Here is a 22,842-nt window from a genome sequence, read left to right as displayed (position 1 = left end):
AAGGAGACGTCTGACTGAATGGAATAGTCTCCGCCTTCAGCTTGGGCTTCAGCCAGGAACCTCGTGCTGTTCAGGGCCTGGATAAGAACTGGAGGAGTGAGAGATCGGAAAACAGCAGAGAGTCCACAGGAGATGTTTAATGTCTGTAGATCATAGATTCTGGAAGGAGCAAAGGCGAAAGCAGCTTTAAATGAGGGGAGAGAAAGGGCTTTTCAGGAACAGACAATATCATGGCACTTTCTGGCTGAGCTGGATGGGACATGCTGTCGGAGGCCGGAGTGGACACAGCCCATGGTGGGCTGAGTCAGGACACACCTGCACTCACTCAATCAGAGTCTCTGGGAAATCTCAGCAGGTGAGCAGCGGTGGATGCAGGGCCTGCTGCTCCCAGGACCTGCTGTGTGCCTCCACCAGCTGCGCCTGGCCAGCTCGGGGTTCCTCCACCTCCAGAAGTGTCCCAGCCATCGTGTTGTCCGTAGGCATGAGCCATCCTCAGGCCAGTGGAGTTCGGCCTCTCCAGGGTGTCCTGAGTGAGTGCCGACGGCAGAAAAAGGGACGGAAGTACTCTGGTGTGGCCAGGAGCCTCGTGGGAGGATTTTGGAGCTCTGGGTGCAAGCGTAGCTTCCCCCAGGACTCTGGTCTCTGCTGCTGGGAGTGTGGGAGTGTGTAATTGCCACGCGGACGGGGTACGCGGGAGCTTCAGCCGTGTTTATGGAAGCTCCTCATCACGTGGAGAGCCCTCGGGAGGCCCTTCACTGGGACAGTCTCTTAGCCACGGTCCTAAAACAGGGGGGACATGATGCTGGCGACGGACATGCTATTATCCCAGGCAGATGGCTTCCCAAGCCAGTGGGTCCGGCACGTCGGCCTGGGCACTGCCACCCCGGGAACACTGTGGGAGCAGCCGGGGCAGCCGGGGCCTGGGGCAGTCCCTGTCCTGTGCAGGCAGATTTCTAGGAGGAGACGGGGTGGAGCTCCCACTGAGGCCAAGCCCAGTGGAAAGAATGTTGGCGAAGGTTGATGGGCTCATGGTTTCAGTGGGCAGGGGGCCTGGCCTGAGAAGGTGGAGATGTCCCCTGGGGACGTCTGCCTGGAGGGCCCTTGGGTCGGCCAGGGCTCTGCTGACCTGCTCCCTGGGAGGTCCGAGCTCATGGGGCCGGGCCAGGCTCACTCCCTACTCCCTTGCTCCCTGAGGGGCCAAGACTCCAACACCCTGGCCCTGTGTGTGGGCAGCCATTCCCTCCTGGACCCAGCCAGGGGTCTGGCCAGCCTGTTCTGTGACCCTAGTTCTGCCAGGAGGTGGGGTTCTATGTGGCCGGCCTGGGCCAGGTGAGGAGCCACTGGTGCCCAGGACCCGCCTCAGAGTGCTCCTGCCAAAGCCAGTGTGCCCAAGGGTCCAGCAAGAGGCTGTACTGCTGCCACCATGACTGCACCCCTCACCCCTTTACCCCCCAAGCTGGCCGGGAGCAGCTCAGGACAGTTTCCTCCTTCCTTTCACCTCAGACCTGCCTGACCAGTGCTCTCCAAACCCCTGCAGTAAGGAGGGGACCCAAGTCTGCCAGGACCTCATGGGCAACTTCTTCTGCCAGTGCAAAGCGGGCTGGGCGGGACGGCTCTGTGACAAAGGTAAGGCCGCCACAGCCGCGGGGCGAGGGATGAGGTGTGGGGATTGGGACCTCCCTTCGGGGCCCCTCCCTCTTTTCCCATCCTGCGCCCCCCCTCCCCCAACCCCCCTGTGGGGACACAGCCATGCTGGTCCGTTCTGGCTGAGACCGGAGTGGGAGGCTTGGAAGTGCCTGCAGGCTGTCCTAGGACTTAGGCCCCTCACTGGTCAGCCTCCACTCAGCTCCGGGGCAAGGAGGGAGAAGATGGGTGTCAGGGCATCCCCGGCCCCTCACGAGAGTCATCCCAGAGTGAGAATGTTTAATCAGTGCTGGAGGCCCTGCTTTGCCCTTGGGACAGGGGCACTGTCCGGCGGGAGAGGCCATGGGTCAACTCCTGAGAGAGCTGGGGAGGAGCAGAGGGATTCCCCTCAAGAGCAGGGCTGGAGCAAAGGACGGGGCCACCGCAGGCTGTAAGAACCCCGCACGGGAGCCTAGTGGCTGCCCACTGAGCCTCAGACCCCAGTGATTAAACGGGACGAGGGTACTCTCTTCTCCCTCGAGTCTGGCCTGACCTCAGGGCCTCCTGGCATCCCCTCCTGGGGCTGCTGAGCAGAACTGGAGGCCCTGCCCACAGGTGGTCCGCGAGGGCTCAGCTCAGCCTGCGTGGGGCTTGGCCACACTGTGTTTGGGCCTTGCGGCTGCCTGGTCATACCCACCCTTGGGCACGTTAGCCTTCTGCCCTCGTCCCATCCGCACTCAGACGGCCACAGAGCTGGCACTGGATTGTCACCACCCACGGCAGGGGCGAGCTCCCTGGGCCCTCCGCCCCTGGCGTGGGGGCGGGTGCAGTGGGGAGAGACGTGCAGACACTGCCATGTGCTCGAGGCAGATGTGCGTCACCTCCGGGCTCTCCCCAATCCCTCTGTGTCCTGTGTGTGCCCAGATGTCAACGAATGCAGCCAGAAGAACGGGGGGTGCAACCAGATATGCTTCAACAAGCCGGGCAGCTTCCACTGCGCCTGCTACAGCGGCTACGAGCTCTCCCCGGACAGCCGGATCTGCCAAGGTAAGGCCTGGGTCCGCCCGGGGCTTTCCCCTCCTCCCTCCACCTCTCCCCACACTCTCTTCTTCTCCCTGCTCCCTTCTCGCGGCTCCTCCCCTCTTCCACTTTTGCTGTTGCCAAGTTGCTGAAGTTGGCAGTCACGTTGGCTCCTCTGCAAGAGGCTGTTGGCAGTGGCTGCCTCTTTGGCTCTGGAACGGAGGGCAGGAGGGAGGAGGGTTTCTGCAGAAGCAGCTCATGCCCGGGCATGCCGGCAGCCCGAGGGAGCTGCCCAGCACCATCTCGGCGGCACCATGGACGGGATGAGTCACTGCGTCTGTGGACAAGGCCGGCCCCGCGCAGGTGGAGACCACGGCCCCGAGGGGGTGCGGCTGCTGGGCCTCCTAACAGTGCCATGGAGCCGCAAGTGTCACGGGGTGCTCACCCAGAAGAGCCGTCTCCTCCCCGCTCCCGGGGGCTCTGCCCGTGTCCCTGGTGCGGCTGGTGCCAGTCTGCACCCACCACTGCACTTGCCGAGGGGAAGCCGGGTTTCTGAGCTCCCGGATGTGGGGTTGGCTCAGCCTGGCTCCTGAAATGAAACCCGGGTTCCGAAGCGTCACCACAGATCAGTCTGACACAGGAGAGCCCGACTGTTTCACACACTTGCTCTGGGGGAACACGTGCTGGTGTTGGCTCATTCTTACATCTGTGAGCAAGCTCTTACAGCATGTCAAACTCCCGGGCCGAGGGCCGCATGCCTCATTTATCTGGCCCGTGTTAGCCTTTGAGTTTGACATGCTTGTCTTTCAGTGTTCATGTTTAAAAGCCTGTGTTTGTTGGTAAACTATCCTTGTAAAAAACTTAGGAATCGTTGGGAAGCTTTGTAATACAGGGTTTTATGTTGCCATAGGACCGTGGTAGGCAAACTGCGGCTCGCCAGCCACATGCGGCTCTTTGGACCCTTGAGTGTGGCTCTTCCACAAAATACCATGGCCTGGGCGAGTCTATTTTGAAGAACTAGTGTTAGAAGAAGTTTACGTTTAAAAAATTTGGTTCTCAAAAGAAACTTCAATCGTACTGTTGATATTTGGCTCTGTTGACCAATGAATTTGCCGACCACTGCCATAGGCAGAATCACATGTATTTGAAATAATCACATTTTCTAGAACCAACACTTTCTAGATATTCCTTCTGTTGCTGAAGGGAATGGGTTTTTGTTTTTAATATTTTTATTGATTTTTTTTTTTTTTATAGAGAGGAAGGGAGAGAGATAGAGAGCTAGAAACGTCGATGAGAGAGAAACACCGACCAGCTGCCTCTTGCACACCCCCTACTGGGGATGTGCCCACAACCAATGGACATGCCCTTGACCGGAATCGAACCTGGGACCTTTCAGTCCGCAGAATGACGCTCTACCACTGAGCCAAACCGGCTTCGGCGGGAATGGGTTTTTAACAGCAGGGTTTTGGTTGCCAAAGTGGCAGAGTGGATAGAAATACAGGACAGAGCCTTGGTGGTGTATCATTACTGGGGTTTGATTTCCAAAGAACAGAGCCCAGTGTGAGGGGCGTGGAGGCCGCCCCTGGTGGTGGAGCTGAGTCCAGGGTGCCCAGAGGGAAGCAGGGGGCTCCAGGGGCACAGGGCAGGGCTGTAGCTCAGAAGGCCCCCAGGGGGTACTGTTTTACCTCCCTGTGCTGCAATTATTTGAATTAAACAACAAGTCTGTGCACACCTCCAGCCAAGCAGTGCTCTCTCCAGTGTCAGAAATTGACCTTTGGTCAGGACCCCTGATCAGAAAGTCCCGACATCCTCAGTGCCTGCTCCTGGGCCTAGAGCTGAAAAGTCCAATGGATGGAAGGAAAGAAACAGGCAGGGAGGGGTGAGAGGGGAGAGGAAGAGGGCAGGGTCAGGACCCGAGGAACCTGGAAGAGCCACACTCAAGGGTCCAAAGAGCAGGATGCTCTCAGGGGCCTGTAGCCAGCCTGCCAGCAGGGTGGCAGTACATTCCTGACTCCCCACTGGAGGCCTAGGTCGGCTGCCTGCTCCCTGTCAGTCTGGACACAGCTGTGGTCCTCTGGCTTGTTTTGCAGACATAGACGAGTGTGCAGAGGCGGACGCCTGCGGGGAGGCGCACTGCAGGAACCTGCCCGGCTCCTACTCCTGCCTGTGCGACGAGGGCTACGCATTCAGCTCCCAGGAGAAGGCCTGCCGAGGTATCCATCCCAGCCGCTGCAGGCACCGCACACATACATACACACACATGCGTGCACTGCAGGTATGTAAACACGTACACTGTGTGTACATGCATTTGTGTGCACATGCTCATCACACATGTGTGCACCCCACACATATGCACACACACGGGCTTCTCAATGCAGCTGGGCACCTTCTCCAACATGCCACGGGCACAGAGATAGATACACAAGGACATGTGCTCCTGCAGCTCCCTGGGGCTTCTCTCCAGCCTCCACTCAACGAGCTGGAGTTGGGGTCAGGCCTGTGAGCTCTCACTTCCCCTGCTGAGTCCAGCCATGTCCTCAGGGAGCTCAGAGAGATGTTCTCTCTCCCCAGCTTTTTGCCTGGTGCCCTGGCAGCTGCCCAAAACTTGAGGGAGAGGATAGGGTGGTCCCAGCCCCTGCATCCTCCTCTGTCTCCCAGATCCTCTCTTGAGTCCCCCAAACACTCCAGGGACTACTGTCCATGCACACACGTGCCCCAGATCCTTCCAGCCAAGCATTGTATAGATGAGATTGTTTGCTGACCCGCGAGTGTGTGGCAGGCTTTACTCGTTGTAATACCCTCCCTCACCTTGTACAGACACTGCTCCCCTAGGAAAGAGCAGGTCGGACATTGGGGCTGCGGGGAGGCCAGGGTGGGGCCTCTGAAGTGGGGGCTTGGAGGTGAGTGCCTCCCAAGTCACCGAACACGCCATGGATGCCCTCAGAGAGCAAGCATGTGTGATTGCACAAAGTGAGGTGGGGACGTTTCCCTTCTGGCCAACAGATGTGGACGAGTGCACGGAGGGGCGCTGTGAGCAGGCCTGCGTCAACGCCCCGGGGACCTACACCTGCCACTGCAACGGGCGTGGGGGCCTCAAGCTGTCCCGGGACATGAACACCTGCGAGGTAGCACCCACCTGTAGCCGGGACGCTCCGCCTTGTCCTCAACTGACTGAGCTGTCCAAGCAGGCGGACAGGGCTGCTGGGAGAAATGCTTTTGCTGAAAGGCCTGGTGTGTTTGGGGCTACGTGGAGAGAGGTGGGGTGGAAGACATGCTGGTCCCACCCCAGGGGGTTGGTTGTATCTATGAGGTCGCTACAGCAGCTCCCTACACCACCACGGACCGGGTGGTGTGGATCTGCAGTGTGCATCGCTGGCACGGAAACGATGTATCCTTGCCCCGAAGGTCCCTCAGGTGTGCCCTCTGAGCCCCCTGACTCTGGGGTTCCTCGGTTGTGCGGTCAGTGCCTCCTGACTCTGGCTGGCCCCTGACCACCCCGCTTGGGGCTCACACCGCTGTGTCCCTCTGGCAGCAAGAAGCTGCACTGCAGAGCAGCCTCCAGTAACCAGAGGAACAGTAGGAATAACAAAGCACACCTGACTCATGTCACCTGGTCGAGATGAGCTTCAGGGAAGCTGGAGTCTCCAAATACTGCTGAACTGATTTTTTTTTTTTTAATTTCAACCATATCATTATCTATGAAGAATTCTTCCAATAAATAAAATGCATGCCCAGACAAGTAACACAAAACCTAGAAAATGGTCTGACTAATCAACGAAAGCATACAAGTGCTTTCCAGCTACCAGATGCTAACATTTTTGCTACTGCCCCTAGGACATCGGGAAACCAAAATTAGTGGATGGCAACTATCCAGAAACACCAGCCTCCAAAACCAATTTTATTGATTTTACAGTATTTTATAGTTGCTTTTTATTATTCCCTACATTTTGTGTAGGTTTGAAATATTTCATAGTTGTTGTTTTTTTAATAAGAGGGAAAGGAGCATTGGCAGGGAAGATGGCTATGGCAGAGCAGGGAGAAGTGCTCTAGGGCCCTGGTCGGCAAAGTGCGGCTCAAGAGCCACATGTGGCTCTTTGGCCCCTTGAGTGTGGCTCTTCCACAAAATACCATGGCCTGGGTGAGTCTATTTTGAAGAAGTGGCGTTAGAAGAAGTTTAAGTTAGAAAAAAAAAAAAAATCGGCTCTCAAAAGAAATTTCAATCTTTGTATTGTTGATATTTGGCTCTGTTGACTAATGGGTTTGCCGACCAAGGGGATCCCGCTGGGAGTGCAATAGCTCCGAGGCTTCTGGGGAGACCGGGTCCAGCCCTGCCTGGGAGCCCCATGCGGTGGGTGGGCTCTCACGGAGTCTTGAGGGGTTTTAGCAGGAATCGAGCCCTGACGCCAAGCACTACCTGTGTGTGTGCCAGGGCCCTTGCCGGGTGGGGTGAGTGGCAGGACACAGAGGGCTGGGCCTGCGTCTGGCCGGCCCTTCAGAGCCGGAAGAGGGGCTGAACCAGGGCATGCCCCTGCCTGACGCGCTCCCGTCCCACAGGACATTCTGCCCTGTGTGCCTTTCAATGTGGCCAAAAGCATGAAGTCCTTGTACCTGGGCCGCATGTTCAGCGGGACGCCAGTGATCAGGCTGCGCTTCAAAAGGCTGCAGCCCACGAGGTGAGGAGGTGGCTGACCCCCTGGGAAGTGGCCATCTGATGCTTTGCTCCCCGTGTTCCCAGGATGACACCCGGAATGGTCCTGGCTGCCCTGGCTATCAGCTCCGTCTTGGCACTGACTCAGCCTCAGGGCGGGTTTCGTGCTGGGTGCTGGGCTCTGGGTCAACACCAGCAAGACACACCCCGTAGGCACTTTGCCCCGGGTGCCTGTGGGGTGGGGGCCGTGGCAGGGGTTGCCACAGGATGCTGGCCTGCTTTCCTGTTTCTCTTGCTGGGGCCAGTGTGAGCTCTCACCGGCCTGCGTCTAACCGCGTTGCGTCTCGATGCCGCACTCAGATTGGTGGCCGAGTTCGACTTCAGGACCTTTGACCCCGAAGGCATCCTCTTCTTTGCTGGAGGCCATCAAGGCAGCAACTGGATCGTCCTGGGCCTGCGGGCCGGGCGGCTGGAGCTGCAGCTCCGCTATCAGGGCGTCGGCCGCGTCACCAGCAGCGGGCCCATCATCAACCACGGCATGTGGCAGACGGTGAGTGTGGCCCACGACCCCTCCTGGGTCCCCTGGGATGAGGCTCAGGCAATTACTCATTCGCTCACACACTCAACAGTTGGTGGGGAATGCACCTGGCAGGACAGGCCCTCTGCTCTCCCTCCTCTCATCCCGCCCCCCCCACCCCTCCCCTGCCGTCCCCAGAACTTGCAGTCCGATGGGGCATTAGCTCATCATGTAATCAGAGCATGGCTCCCACCTCAAGAGCCATGACTCTCAGCAGGGGAAATTCCACCAGAAGACGTGTCTGTATCTGGAGTCACAGTTTGTGGGTAGAGGACCAAGGCACTGGGTCAAGGCCAGGGAGGTTGCTGGATACCCTGCAGCACTCAGAATGCCCCCACTGCAGCGAACCCTCCGGTTCAGGCTGTTCCTAGTGCTCCGGCTGAGAAACCCTGGCCAGGGCCCAGGCACCTGCTCGGTCTCCACGTGGCCTGCCCAGGCTCCAGGAGCTCACCTGTCCGCGTAAGGCAGGCTCAGATGGACACACTGACTCTGTCCCGGGCTCTGGCTTCTGGTGTCTTTCCTGTTCTTGCTGAACTCACCCTCGGGTGCTTGTTATGGAGAATGTCCTGCTGAGACCTGACCTGGAGGCAGCTGTTCTGCCAGATGTTGACTTTGGAGCACTCTGTCTTGTCCTGCCTCCCACACCTGGAGCAAAGCAGCCTGGGAAGCCACAGGCTCCCTCCAACAGCTCAGAGGCTCCATCATTGGAAGTGGGCTTTTAAAAGTAAACACTTGGACGAGAAATGAGGAAAAGGTCCCCTTTTCCTTTAGAAGTGGAGATAAAATGGAAAAGGTCGCCCAGCCTTTGTGAATGAAAACACTTGGATGTTTGCTAATATTTCCGTCCTGTCAAGTACAGCTTAGTTCCCTCTCTCCTAACCTCTTAAAGTGCCAAAGTGGCAATGCTGCAGATACGCTGGAAGGAAGCCGCGTTTTCTCCATGGTGTGGGTGTGAGGGGTCCTGGGTGGTTGGAAACGGTGCCCAGGTGAGGAAGTGGGGGCAGCATGGCCAGTCAGTGGACAGAGGTACCATCTACCCTGACAAGGAGCTGGTCCTTGAGGATTTCTTTCCAATCTGTCCACGGTTTCTAACCAGTCCCTGCCACCATAGCACCCCACATACAGACACCACGCTTTTTTGACTAAACTCAGACCCAAGTACTTAAATGTTTCTCCACATTAGCCAAAGAGGAGACTGGTCGATTTCTGGAAGATGAGGGAGATACACGGTATATAGAGGGATAGGTTTTAAAACATTTTCTACACAGAAAGTGGAAAAGAATGAAAAGTCTTAGGATGAACTCATGTGTTCATTTAGCATCTAGTGGGTGCCAGGTTCTGAGATGAGTGTTGGAGATTTAGAAATAAAATGTGTTCTCCTGCCTTCAGTGGAGCACAGCTGAAGATAAGAAGGACCAAAATGGGAGTGCAGTGATGGACTTAGTGGGGTGGTGACATCAGAGCTGACCCAGTGGGGTGGTGACATCAGGGCTGGCCCAGTGGGGTGGAGACATCAGGGCTGGCCCAGTGGGGTGTGATGTCAGCCACAGTTGCCACTCCCTGGCTGAGGTTCGGGGAAGTGCTATGAGACAGTGGATGAGAAAAATGGCTCCAAATGGACTCCCTAATAGGGAGAGGATGGGCGAGGAATAGGGAGTGGTATTATTACTATCTTCCCTCAGAGGGGAGGGGAGGGATGTCTGTCCTGCCCCCAGCCTCCGGGCACCGACCACATGGAGGCTGTATGGGCACATGGAGGCAGGGAGGAGGTGTGGGTGATGGACATGTCATCCTGAGGTGGGGTGTCCTGTGGTCCTGGGTGGTGATGAGCGTGGCCCCCCAAGGTCGTGCCCCTCAGACCGCACACTCCCACTCTCATAGCTGGTTTCCCCAGGTCTCCATTGAGGAGCTGGAGCAGAGTCTGGTCATCAAGGTGAACAAGGATGCCGTGATGAAGATCGTGGTGGCCGGGAATCTGTTTCAGCAGGTCAGGGGCCTGTACCACCTCAACCTCACCGTGGGAGGCATTCCCTTCAAGGAGAAAGACCTCGTCCAGCCTGTAAGTGTGTCACTCGCCCCTGGGGTCAGGGCAGGGCCTGGGGTCAGGCTGAGACATGGGTTAGCTGTGAGCTGCCCTGTGCGGGTTAACTATATTGGGTGAAGGTCCCAGAGAAAGATCAAGTTTTCCCAGAAGTGAACAAGCAGCAGGTGCAACTGATAGCATCTATCTCACCGTCATTTCCTATGAGAATCACGTGAGCTTTCCTCTGAATTGATAACAAAAGTGTCAGTTTTGCAGTGGAGACAAAAACACAGTGAATTTGCTGAAACTGGTTTGGCTCAGTGGTAGAGCGTCGGTCTGCAGACTGAAAGGTCCCAGGTTCGATTCTGGTCGGGGGCATGTACGTTGGTTGCGGGCACATCCCCTGTAGGGGGTATGCAAGAGGCAGCTGGTCGATGTTTCTCTCTCATCAACGTTTCTAGCTCTCTATCTCTCTCCCTTCCTCTCTGTAAAAAATCAATAAAATATATTTTAAAAAAATAAAATGATACACTTTGTATAAAGTTTAAAAATAAAATTAAAAAAAAAAAAACACAGTGAAATTATTCTTGAACAAAAAGAGCAATCTGCTTTTTCGGGCAATTCCTAAGAACATTTGGGTTGTTGACCCTGCCGGGATTTCTGTAGGGGAAAAGGCCTAACAGGGCAGTCAGTACTGATCACGTTTAGTGTCCTGCCTTTCCCACCCTCCCCATACCATGTGCCTCTGCCCCTCATCTGTGCTTCTCCCTCTCCCAGCATGCTGATGTCCAGGGCCAGGATCGTTGGCACTGCGACAATGGTTTCCACACCAGATATGAGTCATGAGTTGATGTTCTGCATGGTGGGTGGTATTAGTATTATCTTCCCTCCAGAGGGGAGGGGAGGGACGTCCTGTCCTGCCCACGACCTCCAGGACCAGCCCTGTTCCATCCCACAGTTACCAGTTGCATCCCTTATGCCTCCTCATTCTACAGATCCAAGCAGAAGTGCCCTGATTTGCTTAAAACCATCTAGAAAGTGGGTGGCCGGGCTGGAATCAGTATTCCTGGCCCCAAGAATACTGATTTTTTTACATCCGTGGTGCTTTTCTGGGTGCCGGGTAAGAAGACCAGGCACAGCTGTGATATAAGTGCTGCCTCACCCCACATCCTTTCAGCTGGTGACCAGTGCTCCCTAGTTTTACACATGGGGACACCGATGCAGACAGAGCAGGTGGGGTTCATGACACGATTCGCATTCTCAGACTGCAGGGAAGGGGGCCCACTGTGGGTGCCACACTCAGAGGGGTTCTGCAGTCAGTCATTTGTCGAGGACAGCGCCCCTTTGTGAGACAGACAACCTCCCCACGTAGGGTTCGGCCATCTTGCAGCCGATCTTCACTGGCTTGGGCCAGGGGGTGCCCCGTTCCTCTGACGAGGGCGGCACCCACCAGGTGTCCTCTCCTCATGGTGTCTGGGAGACCGTGGCTGTGGGGAAACCGCTGGGATTTCTCTGTCTTTCCAGATAAACCCCCGCCTGGATGGCTGCATGAGGAGCTGGAACTTGATGAACGGCGAAGACACCACCATCCAAGAAACAGTGAAAATGAACACGAAGATGCAGTGCTTCTCTGTGACCGAGAAAGGCTCCTTCTACCCGGGCAGTGGGTTTGCCTTCTACAGCCTCGACTACGGTGAGTCTGGGCTCCTCGGCGGGGAAGCCAATATACACCAGGCAATGGAAAACCAAGGAACAGCTTCTTACCTGGGGTGGCAGTGTCCGGGGCAAGCAGGGCCCACCATGGGCTGTGGGGTAGGAGGCAGCGGGCAGGGGCGCAGGCCCTGCCTCTCGGGCCTGTTTTGGGTTGGCCCATGAGGAAGAAATGGCAGATGGAGAGACGGAGAGAAGAGGCCCCCCTGCTGGTGTGGTGGTGGCTGAGTGGGGAGGCTGAGGAGGACGAGAAGGCTCTAAGAGGGCCTCTGCAGAGGGCTCTGAGGCAGGACGAGCTTGGGTTTGTCCAAGTGGATGGAGAAGCTCCCCAAAGTGTACGCGGCATTGCCACCTCCAGGGACTCACGAGGCCTTCAAAGGGGGTAGCATCTAAAAGTCACAGTGCGGCTGATTCAGGGACTCCAGTGAGCCCAAGTTTTAAAGAAAGAGAGCGGGGGGAGGATGACTAGAAGCCGGTGGGCCAGGCCCAGACACTGCCCAGAAAGCTGTCGCTCCCAAAAGAATTGAGGCTCCCGAGCCAGTGTTGAAAGCAACCAAGGAGCTCTCCATTGACACCTGTCGACAGACAGCGCCATGAAAGGAAGGTGAATCTCTGTGCAATGCTGCACAGCGGGAAGAAGGCGGGAGATGGGGCAGACAGAGGCAGGCAGGAGTGGCACACGCTGAGCTGTGTGGGGATGGTGGCGATGGTGAGGTGGTGTGGCTGAGGTCAGCTGGGAACCACTCATTCATCAGTAACTCACTAAGGATGGTGGTAGCTGCAGAGGGTGGGCCCAGAAGCCCTCCTGGCTTCTGTAAAGCAGGGCACAATTTCTTAAAACAAAACACAATGCAGCTATCTTTCCTTTTATTATCAAATGAGTGACAATTTACAGTAAAAACAAATGATCCTGACATGCTGACAAGTGAGCATTCCCCTAAACATAAACTTTATAAGACATGAATTAACATCCTAAGTCAGCTACCAATTGCCGGATGATAGAAATGCCGTCCTCAGAATGTGGCATGAGTGATTTGGATGGTGGTGGATGGCTAAGCAACTCTGTGGTTTGATTCCGGTTTTCCCTAATCTTCTCCTTAGATAGGTTTAAAATCAACCTTTGTTTCTCGTCACTGTGCCTGGGCTCATAGGCCTGAGTGGCTCTGAGCTTGAGAAGTGGCTTTGAGCCACTTCTTCAAAATAGACTTGCTAGGAGAGCCATGCATCCTGGCCCAGGAAAATACACACAGAATTGTGCAAGTGGGTTCACTGGCCCCCTGGAGTCCGCAGGGCACCCTGTCCAGAGCCTTCTCTGTGTGATGGCTCTTACCGGTGCTTCCTGCATCTCTGTGGCTCCGGGCCCGCACCTGGTCCAGGCAGGCTCTGTGGGAATTCCTCATGCTCTCTTTTCCACAGCCCACCGGGTCCAGGGTCCCAGCATCACGGCAATGCCATCTCTCCTGGGGCCATTTCTGGCTTTGCCCTGCCTCTCATTCCCACCTTGCACGAGTCCCATGGGGGTGTCCCAGTCCCTCCCTGTCCCTAAACTCTGGGCCTTTTATAATTAAACTTCCATACTCGGCCTTTCCCCTGCTCTTCAGCCCAGGGCCGGCAGCACGCTCCCGCCAGACCTCACCTCCACACATCACCTGAGCATACTGAGGGGCCTCTAAATATAGGAGGGCCCATCCAGCTCGGAGGAGGTGAGACCTGCTTCTCCTCCTCAGCAAGACAGGCCCTCCTCTCGGGACCCTGTATCACCGGCCTCCTTGTATCTTTGCTTTAAGGACCAGAGCACGACCGTGTCATTAAAGGTATTTTGGAAGAAAGAACCATTCACTCCTAATCGTACCTCCTAGTATAATACAGACATTATTCCTTTAGTCTTCATCTTTATACATACAAAGCGAGGACATCATCATGTTCAATATCAAATCATATAATATAAAACGCTTACTTCTTTTTTCACTTGAATTATAAACATTTTTCAAGGTGTAACGGAGACATTGCAGGCATAACTTCCCGTGACTACAAATATTCCCATTACTGTACACGTCCTGGTCTGCTTCTCCTCTTTGCTGTGTGGTTTTTATCTGTAAGTTCTGTGACAGCCAAGTCCAAACGGTATTCAGAATCTATGCATTTTTAATGAGTCTTGAGCTATACCATCAATGTCCACTTTATAACGGACTCATTGGGAAATCACAGGTTCCATACTCTTTCTTTCAATCTGCAGTAGTTCAAAGTCCAGGTGGCCTCACTAGGTCTCGAGGTCCGAGAAGCTGGTGTCTGAGAACAGTTCCCAGAAGGCACTGGTGCCTTCAACATGCTCCAACAACCAGCCGTGGGCCCAAACCCCGTCAGAGGAGAAACACACACCAGAGAACACTCTTCTCTCTCCCTTCACAGCTAAAGGGAAACTTGGCAACAGAGGAACATGTGTGTGTGTGTGTGTGTGTGTGTGTGTGTGTGTGTGTGTGTGTATAAAATGTATAATGTAATTATTTTATAGTTATTTTTAAATTCTATGTGCACTCGATTCAATGGACAGTTATTGAGAACTGACCCCACTTAGGGATGGGACCCACAGATAATCCGAGGAGCTCACAGTCCAGTGGGGAGACAAAAATAGCATCATGATTCACCCTTGGTTCACCTGAGCTCGAACGCATGCAGCATTGCTTCAGTGTCATTCTGCCTGAACACCCTCCTCCGTCAGGATTTTCAAGTTCTTGTGAGACAGAAACACTTAAAACCAAGAGGGCAGAGGCTTCCTCTTGCTTCTTCATGAGCAGGTGATTCAAACATAAGGAGGAAGCATGGGGTGGTATTTGCCCTCCGAGAACCACAATCCAGCCCTTCCCACCAAAATGTGGTTTTTGGAACTGTTTGTGCAAGATATAGACATATTATATACCTACTAGAGGCCTGATGCACAAAATTCCTGCAAGGGTCTCAACCCTTGCAGCCACAGCGGCTTGCCTCTGCTCTCACAGCCCCGGCTTCATCCAGAAGGTTGTCTGCAAGATTATCCGGCTGTCCGGTCTAATTAGCATATCACTCTTTTATTATAGATTTCCTTTAGATGCATCAAATATGATATATCATATCACTTTTATATGACATACGGTGCATGTAAATAAAAATCACCCCACTGAGGCATTGCAATACTAAGAAAGCTGCAGCTCACAATACACAATTGTATGTGGTCTGTTGGGATGATGCTCGTGGCAGCTCACATTTGCATTGCAGTTTAAACCCTTCAAAGTGCAGCCAACCTTGTAGAACTGCCTGAAAGCCACATGTCAGATGCAGCGGTGCTGAGGCTGTGGCCTCCAACAGGTTCTGTGGAAGAGCTGAGTCCTGCAGGAGAGACAGTGAGGGAGTCCAGGCCCACACAGCACAGCACGCCTGCCTGTCTAGTCTGGTGGTCAGTCCGTCACTCCCGGGGCGTTCGGGAGACCAGGGCACTGGCCTGCCCAGGAAGGAGCAGCTGCCATCGGTGGCCCCAGTGCCTTTTGACTGAATCAAGTGCCTGGGTTGTCCTGTCCCTTCACAGCTGTGGGCTGTTGGCTCAAACAGTGATGGCTTCTTAAGAGCTCAGCGCTGGGTCCTTGGTCGGCTTCCCAGCTGCTCTGCTGCGCCAGGCAAGGCTGGGGCTGCTGCGGGTGCTCTCTGCTCACTCCCACCTCTCCCGCGTCTGTATGGCCTCTTGATGCGCCGCCTTCATTGCAGCACGAACATCCCCAGACGTTGGGACCGAAACAACCTGGGAAATAGAGATCGTGGCTCAGATCCGCCCCGCCACTGACACGGGGGTGCTGTTCGCGCTGGTGGGTGACAACCACACTGTCGCCCTCTCCGTGGCCCTGGTCGACTACCACTCCACCAAGAAGCTCAAAAAGCAGGTACCACTCCCCAGCCAGCCCCCAGAGTGGAGGGGCTGCCCCAGCACCCAGCAAGCAACCAGGGGCTGTCCACCCTCAGGACCCCAGCGCCCTTCCTGGGGTCAGTCACCCACCCCCTGCCCCTGGGAGTTTGTACCCCCCTCACACATCTCTCACTAGAGTTTAACCAGCTGTGCATGGCTTGGGGACTCTTGACATAGGTCCCCTGACAAAGTGTGCGTCTAAGCAGTGTGGGCTGGGGAGGCCAGGGGCCTTCGAGGCAGCTGTGCGATGGGATGACCGTCCTGCCTATTCAGCTGGCCAGCTCTGCGATTTAGAACTGTTTGAATTGGTTGCTCATATTTAAATCAGGTGATTTCTCTAACAAACTCAGATTTCCAGTTTCTTTTGAAAAGTCAGATGTGCAAACACAGCCCGAACCCTCCGAGAACATTGCTCTCTGGCAGCCACCACCACAGAACAGCAGGGTGGGCAGCAAACATAAACATCCCAGCAGGCAGCCGGGCCCTGTGGCCGGGGTGCTCGTGCTGCAGAACACGCCTCTGACAACACGGAACAGAAACACAGTCTACACTGTTGGTCAGAAACACACTATAACAGAGCTCTGAGTACAGCTGCCCCTCCACCCAGCCTGCCCTGTCCACTTCGACGCAGACCCCACCACTCCCTACTGCCCCCCGACCCTAAGCCAACTATGTCTGGTCTTGGGGCTGTTTCCTTAGAGGACAGCTGAGAGGCCCTGGAAGTAGGTTTTATTCCTTCGTATCTGTCCAAAGGGAAGGGGGAACGTGGCTGACCCTCAGGGGTGCGGGTTCAAGTCACCCTGTCCTCAAAGGCAGTCAGGCTCTTCTGCTGACCAGGACTAGGCACTGACCGGTTTGGTTTATGCCCAGACGCACTCACCACCACCAAGCACAGGTGCACGTTCACACCAGTCCCAGGCGTTTGCAATAAACAGCTGTGGTGACCACCCAGGCGGGGAGAGTGAAGGAGGAGAGGGCAAGACTGCCTGTGCTATGGAGGGTTTCTCCTGTCAGAGTGTGTTTCTGACCCGTGTCATAGAGTGTGTTTCTGACCCATGTCATAGAGTGTGTTTCTGTTCTGTGCTGTCAGTGTTTCTGGCCCGGGTTGTCAGAGGCATGTCTGCCATGACCCCCATGGAGGGGGCAGGGCATGGGGAAGGCCAGCGGGCCTCCAGCCCAGGACAAGGCACACAGGGTTGTTGCTGGGTTGCACCCACACACACACATACACCCACCCCTGGGTGCTCAGGTGTGCTTCTCCCTTGCAGCTGGTCATCTTGGCTGTGGAGAACGTCACCCTGGCCCTGATGGAGATCAAGGTCTGTGACAGCCAAGAGCATGTGGTGAACATCTCCGTGGCGGAGGGAGGGGCCACCCTGGCTGTGGACGGCACCAAAGGCCAGAGTGAAGTGAGCCCTGTGGAGCTGCAGGAGAGGCTGGCTGTCCTCGGGAGGCGCCTGCAGGGCCCTTTGCTCACCTTCGTCGGAGGACTGCCAGGTAGGGATCCCTGTGGGCTGCGGGCTCGGAGGTGGGGGCACTGGCTGTTCTGGCCAACCCCGACTCGCGTACCCCCAAAGCCTAGGAGTTTCTGCACGAAGATGCACTTTTGCTTTGGAGCAGGAGAGAATACAGGTAGGTTTATCGGCTGGCATTGTGAGCATGCATCTTCACCAACACCAGCCTAGCAGCTTATTGGCTGAGGTTGAAAACATGCCCCTAGGAACATACATCAGGCGGTGACTCCAGCTAATGCCCATGGGAAGGCCCAGCTGACCTGAAGCAGCCTGGAGCCAGGTGCCAGTGCCCCAGGCCAGTTTCCCCCTGAGTCCTGGTGCCCAGCTGCTGCAGCAGTGAGCCGAGGAATCACCAGCCCCTCCTGAGTCGGGCAGGGGGCTCTGAGTGGGGAGGGCAGTGCACAGCTGCTGCCTACAGACGGGGCTGGACCTGTTTCTGATCAGACGGAGAGTGTCCTTGCCCCTGGGGCCTGCCATGAGCCGAATGGTCAGGGCAGGTGAGAGCCAGGTGCCGATGACGTAAGCCGGTCTCCGTGTGCTCCCGTGGCCCCCGCTGGTCTTCCCTTGCTGGGGACAGCAGATTTCGGTCTTGGCTACCAGACACAAACTCCCATCTAGTTTTCATAAACAGAGCTTTTTTAAACAGAGAGAGGGCCCGGCGGCCCTGCAGCATGAATGATTCATTCGGGCCAAGGAGATGATATTTATTTAACCGACGTGATTATCTGTGTGCACTTCCTTGTGGGGCAGAGGAGGGTTTCTCGCCAGAGCCTGGCTGGCAGATGGTCCGTGCTTGCCTGTGGGCACATACGAGGGACAGTGATGTCCTGGAGAAAAGGAATCGGTGTCCTTGAGGAGGAAGGCCGGGACTGAGCACTGTGGCTGCGGTGGGCACGCCAGGGTAGGGAGCCCAGCCTCCTGAGACAGTGTTTGTTCTTGCCCAGATGTGCCGGTGACCTCAGCGCCGGTCACGGCTTTCTACCACGGCTGCATGACGCTCAAGGTCAACCAGAAGGCGCTGGACCTGGATGAGGCCTCCTACAAGCACAGCGACATCACGTCGCACTCCTGTCCCCCCGTCAAGCCGGCCAGCCCCTAGAGTGACGGCTGCTGCAGGGGGAGCGGCCCTGGAGCCCCCATCATGCTTTCTTCCCAAAGCAAGCCAGACGGGAAGGCGGCAGTCACCCCAGCCCGCCCCGCGAGCAGCTAGCTCCCCAAAACACTGAATCCTCCTCGCCAGCTGAGTTCCTTTGGAGACCTTCTTTGCCTTGTAATATATGTGTAAATACGTGAGAAGACTAATGTTAATGACCCAGAAGCACACCCCGACCCCCCAGAGCGTCCCGCGTGAAGCTGGGCTCGGAGGAGCCGGCCTGAGGGTGGAGGCAGGGGGCCCGCACCGCCCCGAGGGGACCCAGGAACATAATTCTCTGTTATTTTTATTACCAGATGCTTCTTTCTGACCTAAAACTATGGGGAAATAAACTATTTACAGAAACCTTTTTAACTCTGTGTTGGCGGTCTCTGCTCCTTGCAGCCTCAGTGCTCGACAGCTCGGGGTGAGACGACTGAAGGAATCAAGGGTCTGAGGCCGAGGGAGGCCTCGTGCACGGACCTCACCTCTGCCCACTCACCGGCATCTCCCTGGTGCCCACCTGAGCTCCAGCCCCGGGTGGAGCTGGGCTCTGAAAGAGAAATGAGCCCACTTTGCTGGGGAAGGGGCCGGCTGGCCCCGGGTGCCCTCCCGAGCAGGGCAGTGGGGTAAATGGAAGCATAGGGCCGGCCCCTCGGTCCCATATCTTCTCTGAGGTTGGGAACAGCTGGAACGGAACCAGGAGGTGGGCCCTGCATCCGGCTTCCCCTGGGCCTCGCTCCTGGTGCCCCTGGCCCATCAGGGGGTGGAGCAGACAGACCCCGGGAGAGCGAGGGGCCATAACAACACCAGCTGTGGGGAAGTGCACGTGGGCGCCAGGAGCCCCCCCACACACAGCGAAGGTCACGGGCGGCCTGCAGTCCTGAGCGGGAGACCAGGACCCAGCCTGGGAGAGTACAGTGGGGCATGTCCATGCTGTACCTGATCCCGACAGCCAGGGGCGCCATCACAGTGATGTTCAAGCAGAGGGCCCCAGAGGAGCTTTCGACATCTGGTGGGGGCGGCACTGGAAGACTGAGTTTCTTTTATTTTTAGTACCAAACTCCAGTGTGTGGTCGGAGGAGGAGGTCGGGCAGGTTCGGGTTGTGCTTCCTTTCAGACCTTGTTCCTCAGATGGCAGCCAAGTGTCCGTGGCTCCGTCATTCCACCAGGATGGAATTAGCTCCCAAAAGCCGCAGTAGCCCAGCGCAGAGTCAGGCGGCTCAGGTGTGGGTGTCTTGGCATCCTCCTGGCCGCTGAGCGTGAGTTTATAAGTCACAACTTGACTCAGCGATAAGCAGGGTTCGGGAGGGTGGACGGGGAGCCTGAAGAATCCATTCACAGCTAAATAATGAACGTGAAATGCATCGTGGGTGTGGTCCACTGAGGAGGGGCATCGCCCCTCTGGCTTTCTGAGGAAGAGGAGGGTGGCCTCGAGGATGGCGTGCGAGGCCCCGCCTGGCTGGGTGGGCCAGGTGGGTGACCCCAAGTGCACCTCCTGGGGGGAAGCAATAGTCCCTTTCACCAGAGGCCTGGCTCCCCCTTGAAGGGGCAGGGGTCCCCGTGTCACTGGAAGGAGTTGGCAAGCACAGACACCCATCCCGAAAGGACCTCCTGAGCCAAGGTCACCTCAGGGGACCAGACTGAGGCATGAAGGCACAAGGGTGACTTGGCAAGGACACAGGAAGGCAGGGGTGTGTAGGCCCCCAGATCCCGACAGGGCTGACCCTCCACTGAGGGTCACCATGGGTCCTTCGCACACTCACTGTGTCCTTGGGGATCCTGCTGGCTCAAACCCACATTTCTCTTTCTGACCTGTCTTACAACCCCCTGTGGATGTCCGGCACCATGTCCTCCTGCCCCGCCATCAGGGGCACAGCTCGCTCAGGCTGCGCTGGCCGAGTCCTTTACGCAGCACCTGGTTGGAAGTTTTGTTGACTCGGGTCTTCAGAAAATGAGTCTAAGAGGTTCTCCGGGTAATTTTCCACATCGGTGCATGAGGAATAAAAGACGCAGAGAGCGTGGCAGGCAGGCTATCCCTGAGCCACTTCAACCCACCGTGTCCTCGTGAAATACCCATCACCAAAGGTCCTTGTGGAAGGAATGTCCTCACCAGCCTCTTCTCCCAGCTCTGGGGTCTCCCCACTCTCCGTCTGTGACGCAGGTGGATGTGTGTGCCGGCTCACACTATACATGGGTCCCAAGCCCAGGCACCGGGTGCTGGCTCTGGGACAGGCAGGGCTTGGAGCTGAAGGACTTAGCCTCGAGCTGTCCATCAGGGCATGAGAGCCCAGTTCCTGAGGACTCTGACATTGAACAGGAGGACTCAAGCAGGGACGCCCTCTGCTCAAGAAGCAGGAAGTCTCACCCCAACCCAGAAGCACAGCTCTGAAATGCGTGGGATGCATAGCTCCAGCTCATAAAGCTACGGGAGCCCCAAGCCACTTCGGGGGCCTCATCCGTTTCTCAGCCCTGTCACTGCAGCATTCCCCGCAGTGTTCTCTGATTTTTGTCCCTGTGAAGGCGACGCTGGAATGTTCTTGTGGAATGCTCTCCTGGCTGGCGAGGAGTCTCCTCCAGCCAGCCCCAGTTCTCTCGAGAAGGCCAGAAGGGCCAAGACCAGGAAGGACACATGCTGAGCTCTGGACTAGACACTCTGGAACCCCCACAGACACTCAACAGAGACCAGCACTTAGAGGCTTTCTGGCTACTTTGGGTTCATCCTCTGTCCAGGACAAGCTAGGCACACCTATGTCTCCTGGGGTGGCTTCCTTAGCCTTCCACTGACTGCCAGAGGTTATTCTAACTATTGCCAAGAAAAAGCTTATAGTAAGTACAGAACCAAATGCTGCAATACATTCCCCAGCTGTGCCAGCCAGGTTGGCGTCCTTGCCACGCTCCAGCCCAGACAGGGCCAGACTGCAGAGGAGGCTGTGACAGAGAGTCCCATATTCTCCAAAGAGGGGCTATGACAGGAGCTGGGAGGGTTCTGGGTGTGAGTTATGGACATGGAACTGGGAGGATTCTTTCTTTTTTTTTTTTTTTTAACATATTTTATTGATTTCTTACAGAGAGGAAGAGAGAGGTATAGAGAGTTAGAAACATTGATGAGAGAAAAACATCGATCAGCTGCGCCGCCCCCCCCCCCCTCCTGCACACCCTCTACTGGGAATGTGCCCTCAACCAAGGTACATGCCCTTGACCAGAATCGAACCTGGGATCTTTCAGTCCGCAGACCGATCTATCCACTGAGCAAAACCGGTTTCAGCAGAGCTGGGAGGATTCTGAATGTGCATTGTGGAGATTGAGCTGGAGGGTTCTGGGTGTGAGCTGTGGAGATGGAACTGGGAGGGTTCTGGTGTGAGCTGTGTAGATGAATGCTTTAATAAGAAGGGAAAAGATTATAAAATTGGGCTATGGTAAAGTCAAGAATTTCACCCTGGCCAGTGTGCTCACTGTTTAGAGCACCGCCCTGCACACTGATGGGTTGTATTGTAGATTCAATTTCTGGTCAAGGGCATGTACCTGGGTTGCAGGTTCGACCCCTGGCCCTAGTCAGGGCATGTGTGGGAGGCAACCCATCAGTGTCTCACTCATATTGATGTTTCTCTCCCTCCCTCCTTCCCTCCCTCCATCCCTCCCTTCTTTCCTCCTACCCTCCCTTACACTCTATCTAAAAACAATGGGAAAATATCCTCAGGTGAGGATTAACAACAACAAACAAACAAAAAATAATTTCAAGAACAAAAAAACAAAAAAGTCAAGAACAAAATTGGAAGACTGATGCTACCTAACTTCAAGACTTACTATAAAGCAATAGTAATCAGTACATCCCAGTATTACCAACAGAATAGACAACTAGCCCTGGCTGGTGTGGCTCAGTGGGTAGGAACGTCATCGCGTGCACCAAAGGGTGGCAGGTTCGATTCCCAGTCAGGGCACATAAGCAAGGTGTGAGTTTGACCCCTGGTTGATGGGCATGCAGGAGGCAGACATTCAGTGTTTCACTCTTTCTCTAGAACCAATTTTAAAAATTATTAAAAAGTGTTCCAGAGAATAATTTTTTAAAAAAAGAACAGACAGGATAGAAACTCCAGAAATAGACCCACAGAAATATAGCCAAATAATTTCTGACGAAGGTGCAAAGACAATACAATGGAGCAAAGACAGTCTTTTCAACATATGGTGCTGGAACAACTGGACAGCCATCCACAGGCAAAAAAAATGAATCTAGACACAGGCCTTATACCTCTCATAGATATTACCTCAAAATGGACCACAGACCTAAATGTATAAATAAACACACAAAAAACATAAAACTCCTAGAAGATGACATAGAAGAAAATCTAGATGACCTTGGATGTGGCGTATCTTTTTAAATACATCAGAGGCATGACCCATGAAAGAAAGAACTGACGAGCTGAACTTCATTAAAGTTAAAACTTCTGCTCTGCAAAAAGCACTATTACGAAAACAAAAGGACAAGCCGCAGACTAAGAGAAAACATTTGCAAAGGACATATATGATAAAGGACTGTTACCCCATATACACAGAGAACTCTCAAAACTCAACCATAAGAAAACAAACAACACAGTTAAAAAGAATGGGCCAAAGAACTTAACAGATACCTCACCAAACAAAATATGCAGATGAGAAATAAGCAC

At 55.2% G+C, this 22,842-nt stretch overlaps 1 protein-coding gene across 1 annotated transcript in view; it reads left to right on the top strand.

Moving 5' to 3' along the window:
- GAS6 (growth arrest specific 6) overlaps positions 1-18,553 on the top strand; it is a 44,694-nt gene extending 26,141 nt beyond the window's left edge. Inside the window, exons 5-15 of the mRNA XM_036456301.2 lie at positions 1,504-1,626; positions 2,548-2,670; positions 4,734-4,856; positions 5,647-5,768; positions 7,198-7,316; positions 7,652-7,841; positions 9,763-9,927; positions 11,416-11,584; positions 15,337-15,509; positions 16,801-17,029; positions 17,991-18,553. Coding sequence (XP_036312194.1) covers positions 1,504-1,626; positions 2,548-2,670; positions 4,734-4,856; positions 5,647-5,768; positions 7,198-7,316; positions 7,652-7,841; positions 9,763-9,927; positions 11,416-11,584; positions 15,337-15,509; positions 16,801-17,029; positions 17,991-18,145 — 1,691 coding nt within the window. The 3' untranslated portion in view covers positions 18,146-18,553. The remainder of the gene's footprint in view (positions 1-1,503; positions 1,627-2,547; positions 2,671-4,733; positions 4,857-5,646; positions 5,769-7,197; positions 7,317-7,651; positions 7,842-9,762; positions 9,928-11,415; positions 11,585-15,336; positions 15,510-16,800; positions 17,030-17,990) is intronic.
- The last annotated feature ends 4,289 nt before the right edge of the window (positions 18,554-22,842 follow it).

The sequence above is a fragment of the Pipistrellus kuhlii genome, unplaced genomic scaffold (genome assembly GCF_014108245.1).
Source record: "Pipistrellus kuhlii isolate mPipKuh1 unplaced genomic scaffold, mPipKuh1.p scaffold_m20_p_3, whole genome shotgun sequence".
NCBI classification, from domain to species: domain Eukaryota; kingdom Metazoa; phylum Chordata; class Mammalia; order Chiroptera; family Vespertilionidae; genus Pipistrellus; species Pipistrellus kuhlii.
Note: the sequence above shows the minus strand (reverse complement) of the source record. Positions and strands in the feature narration are given on the sequence as shown.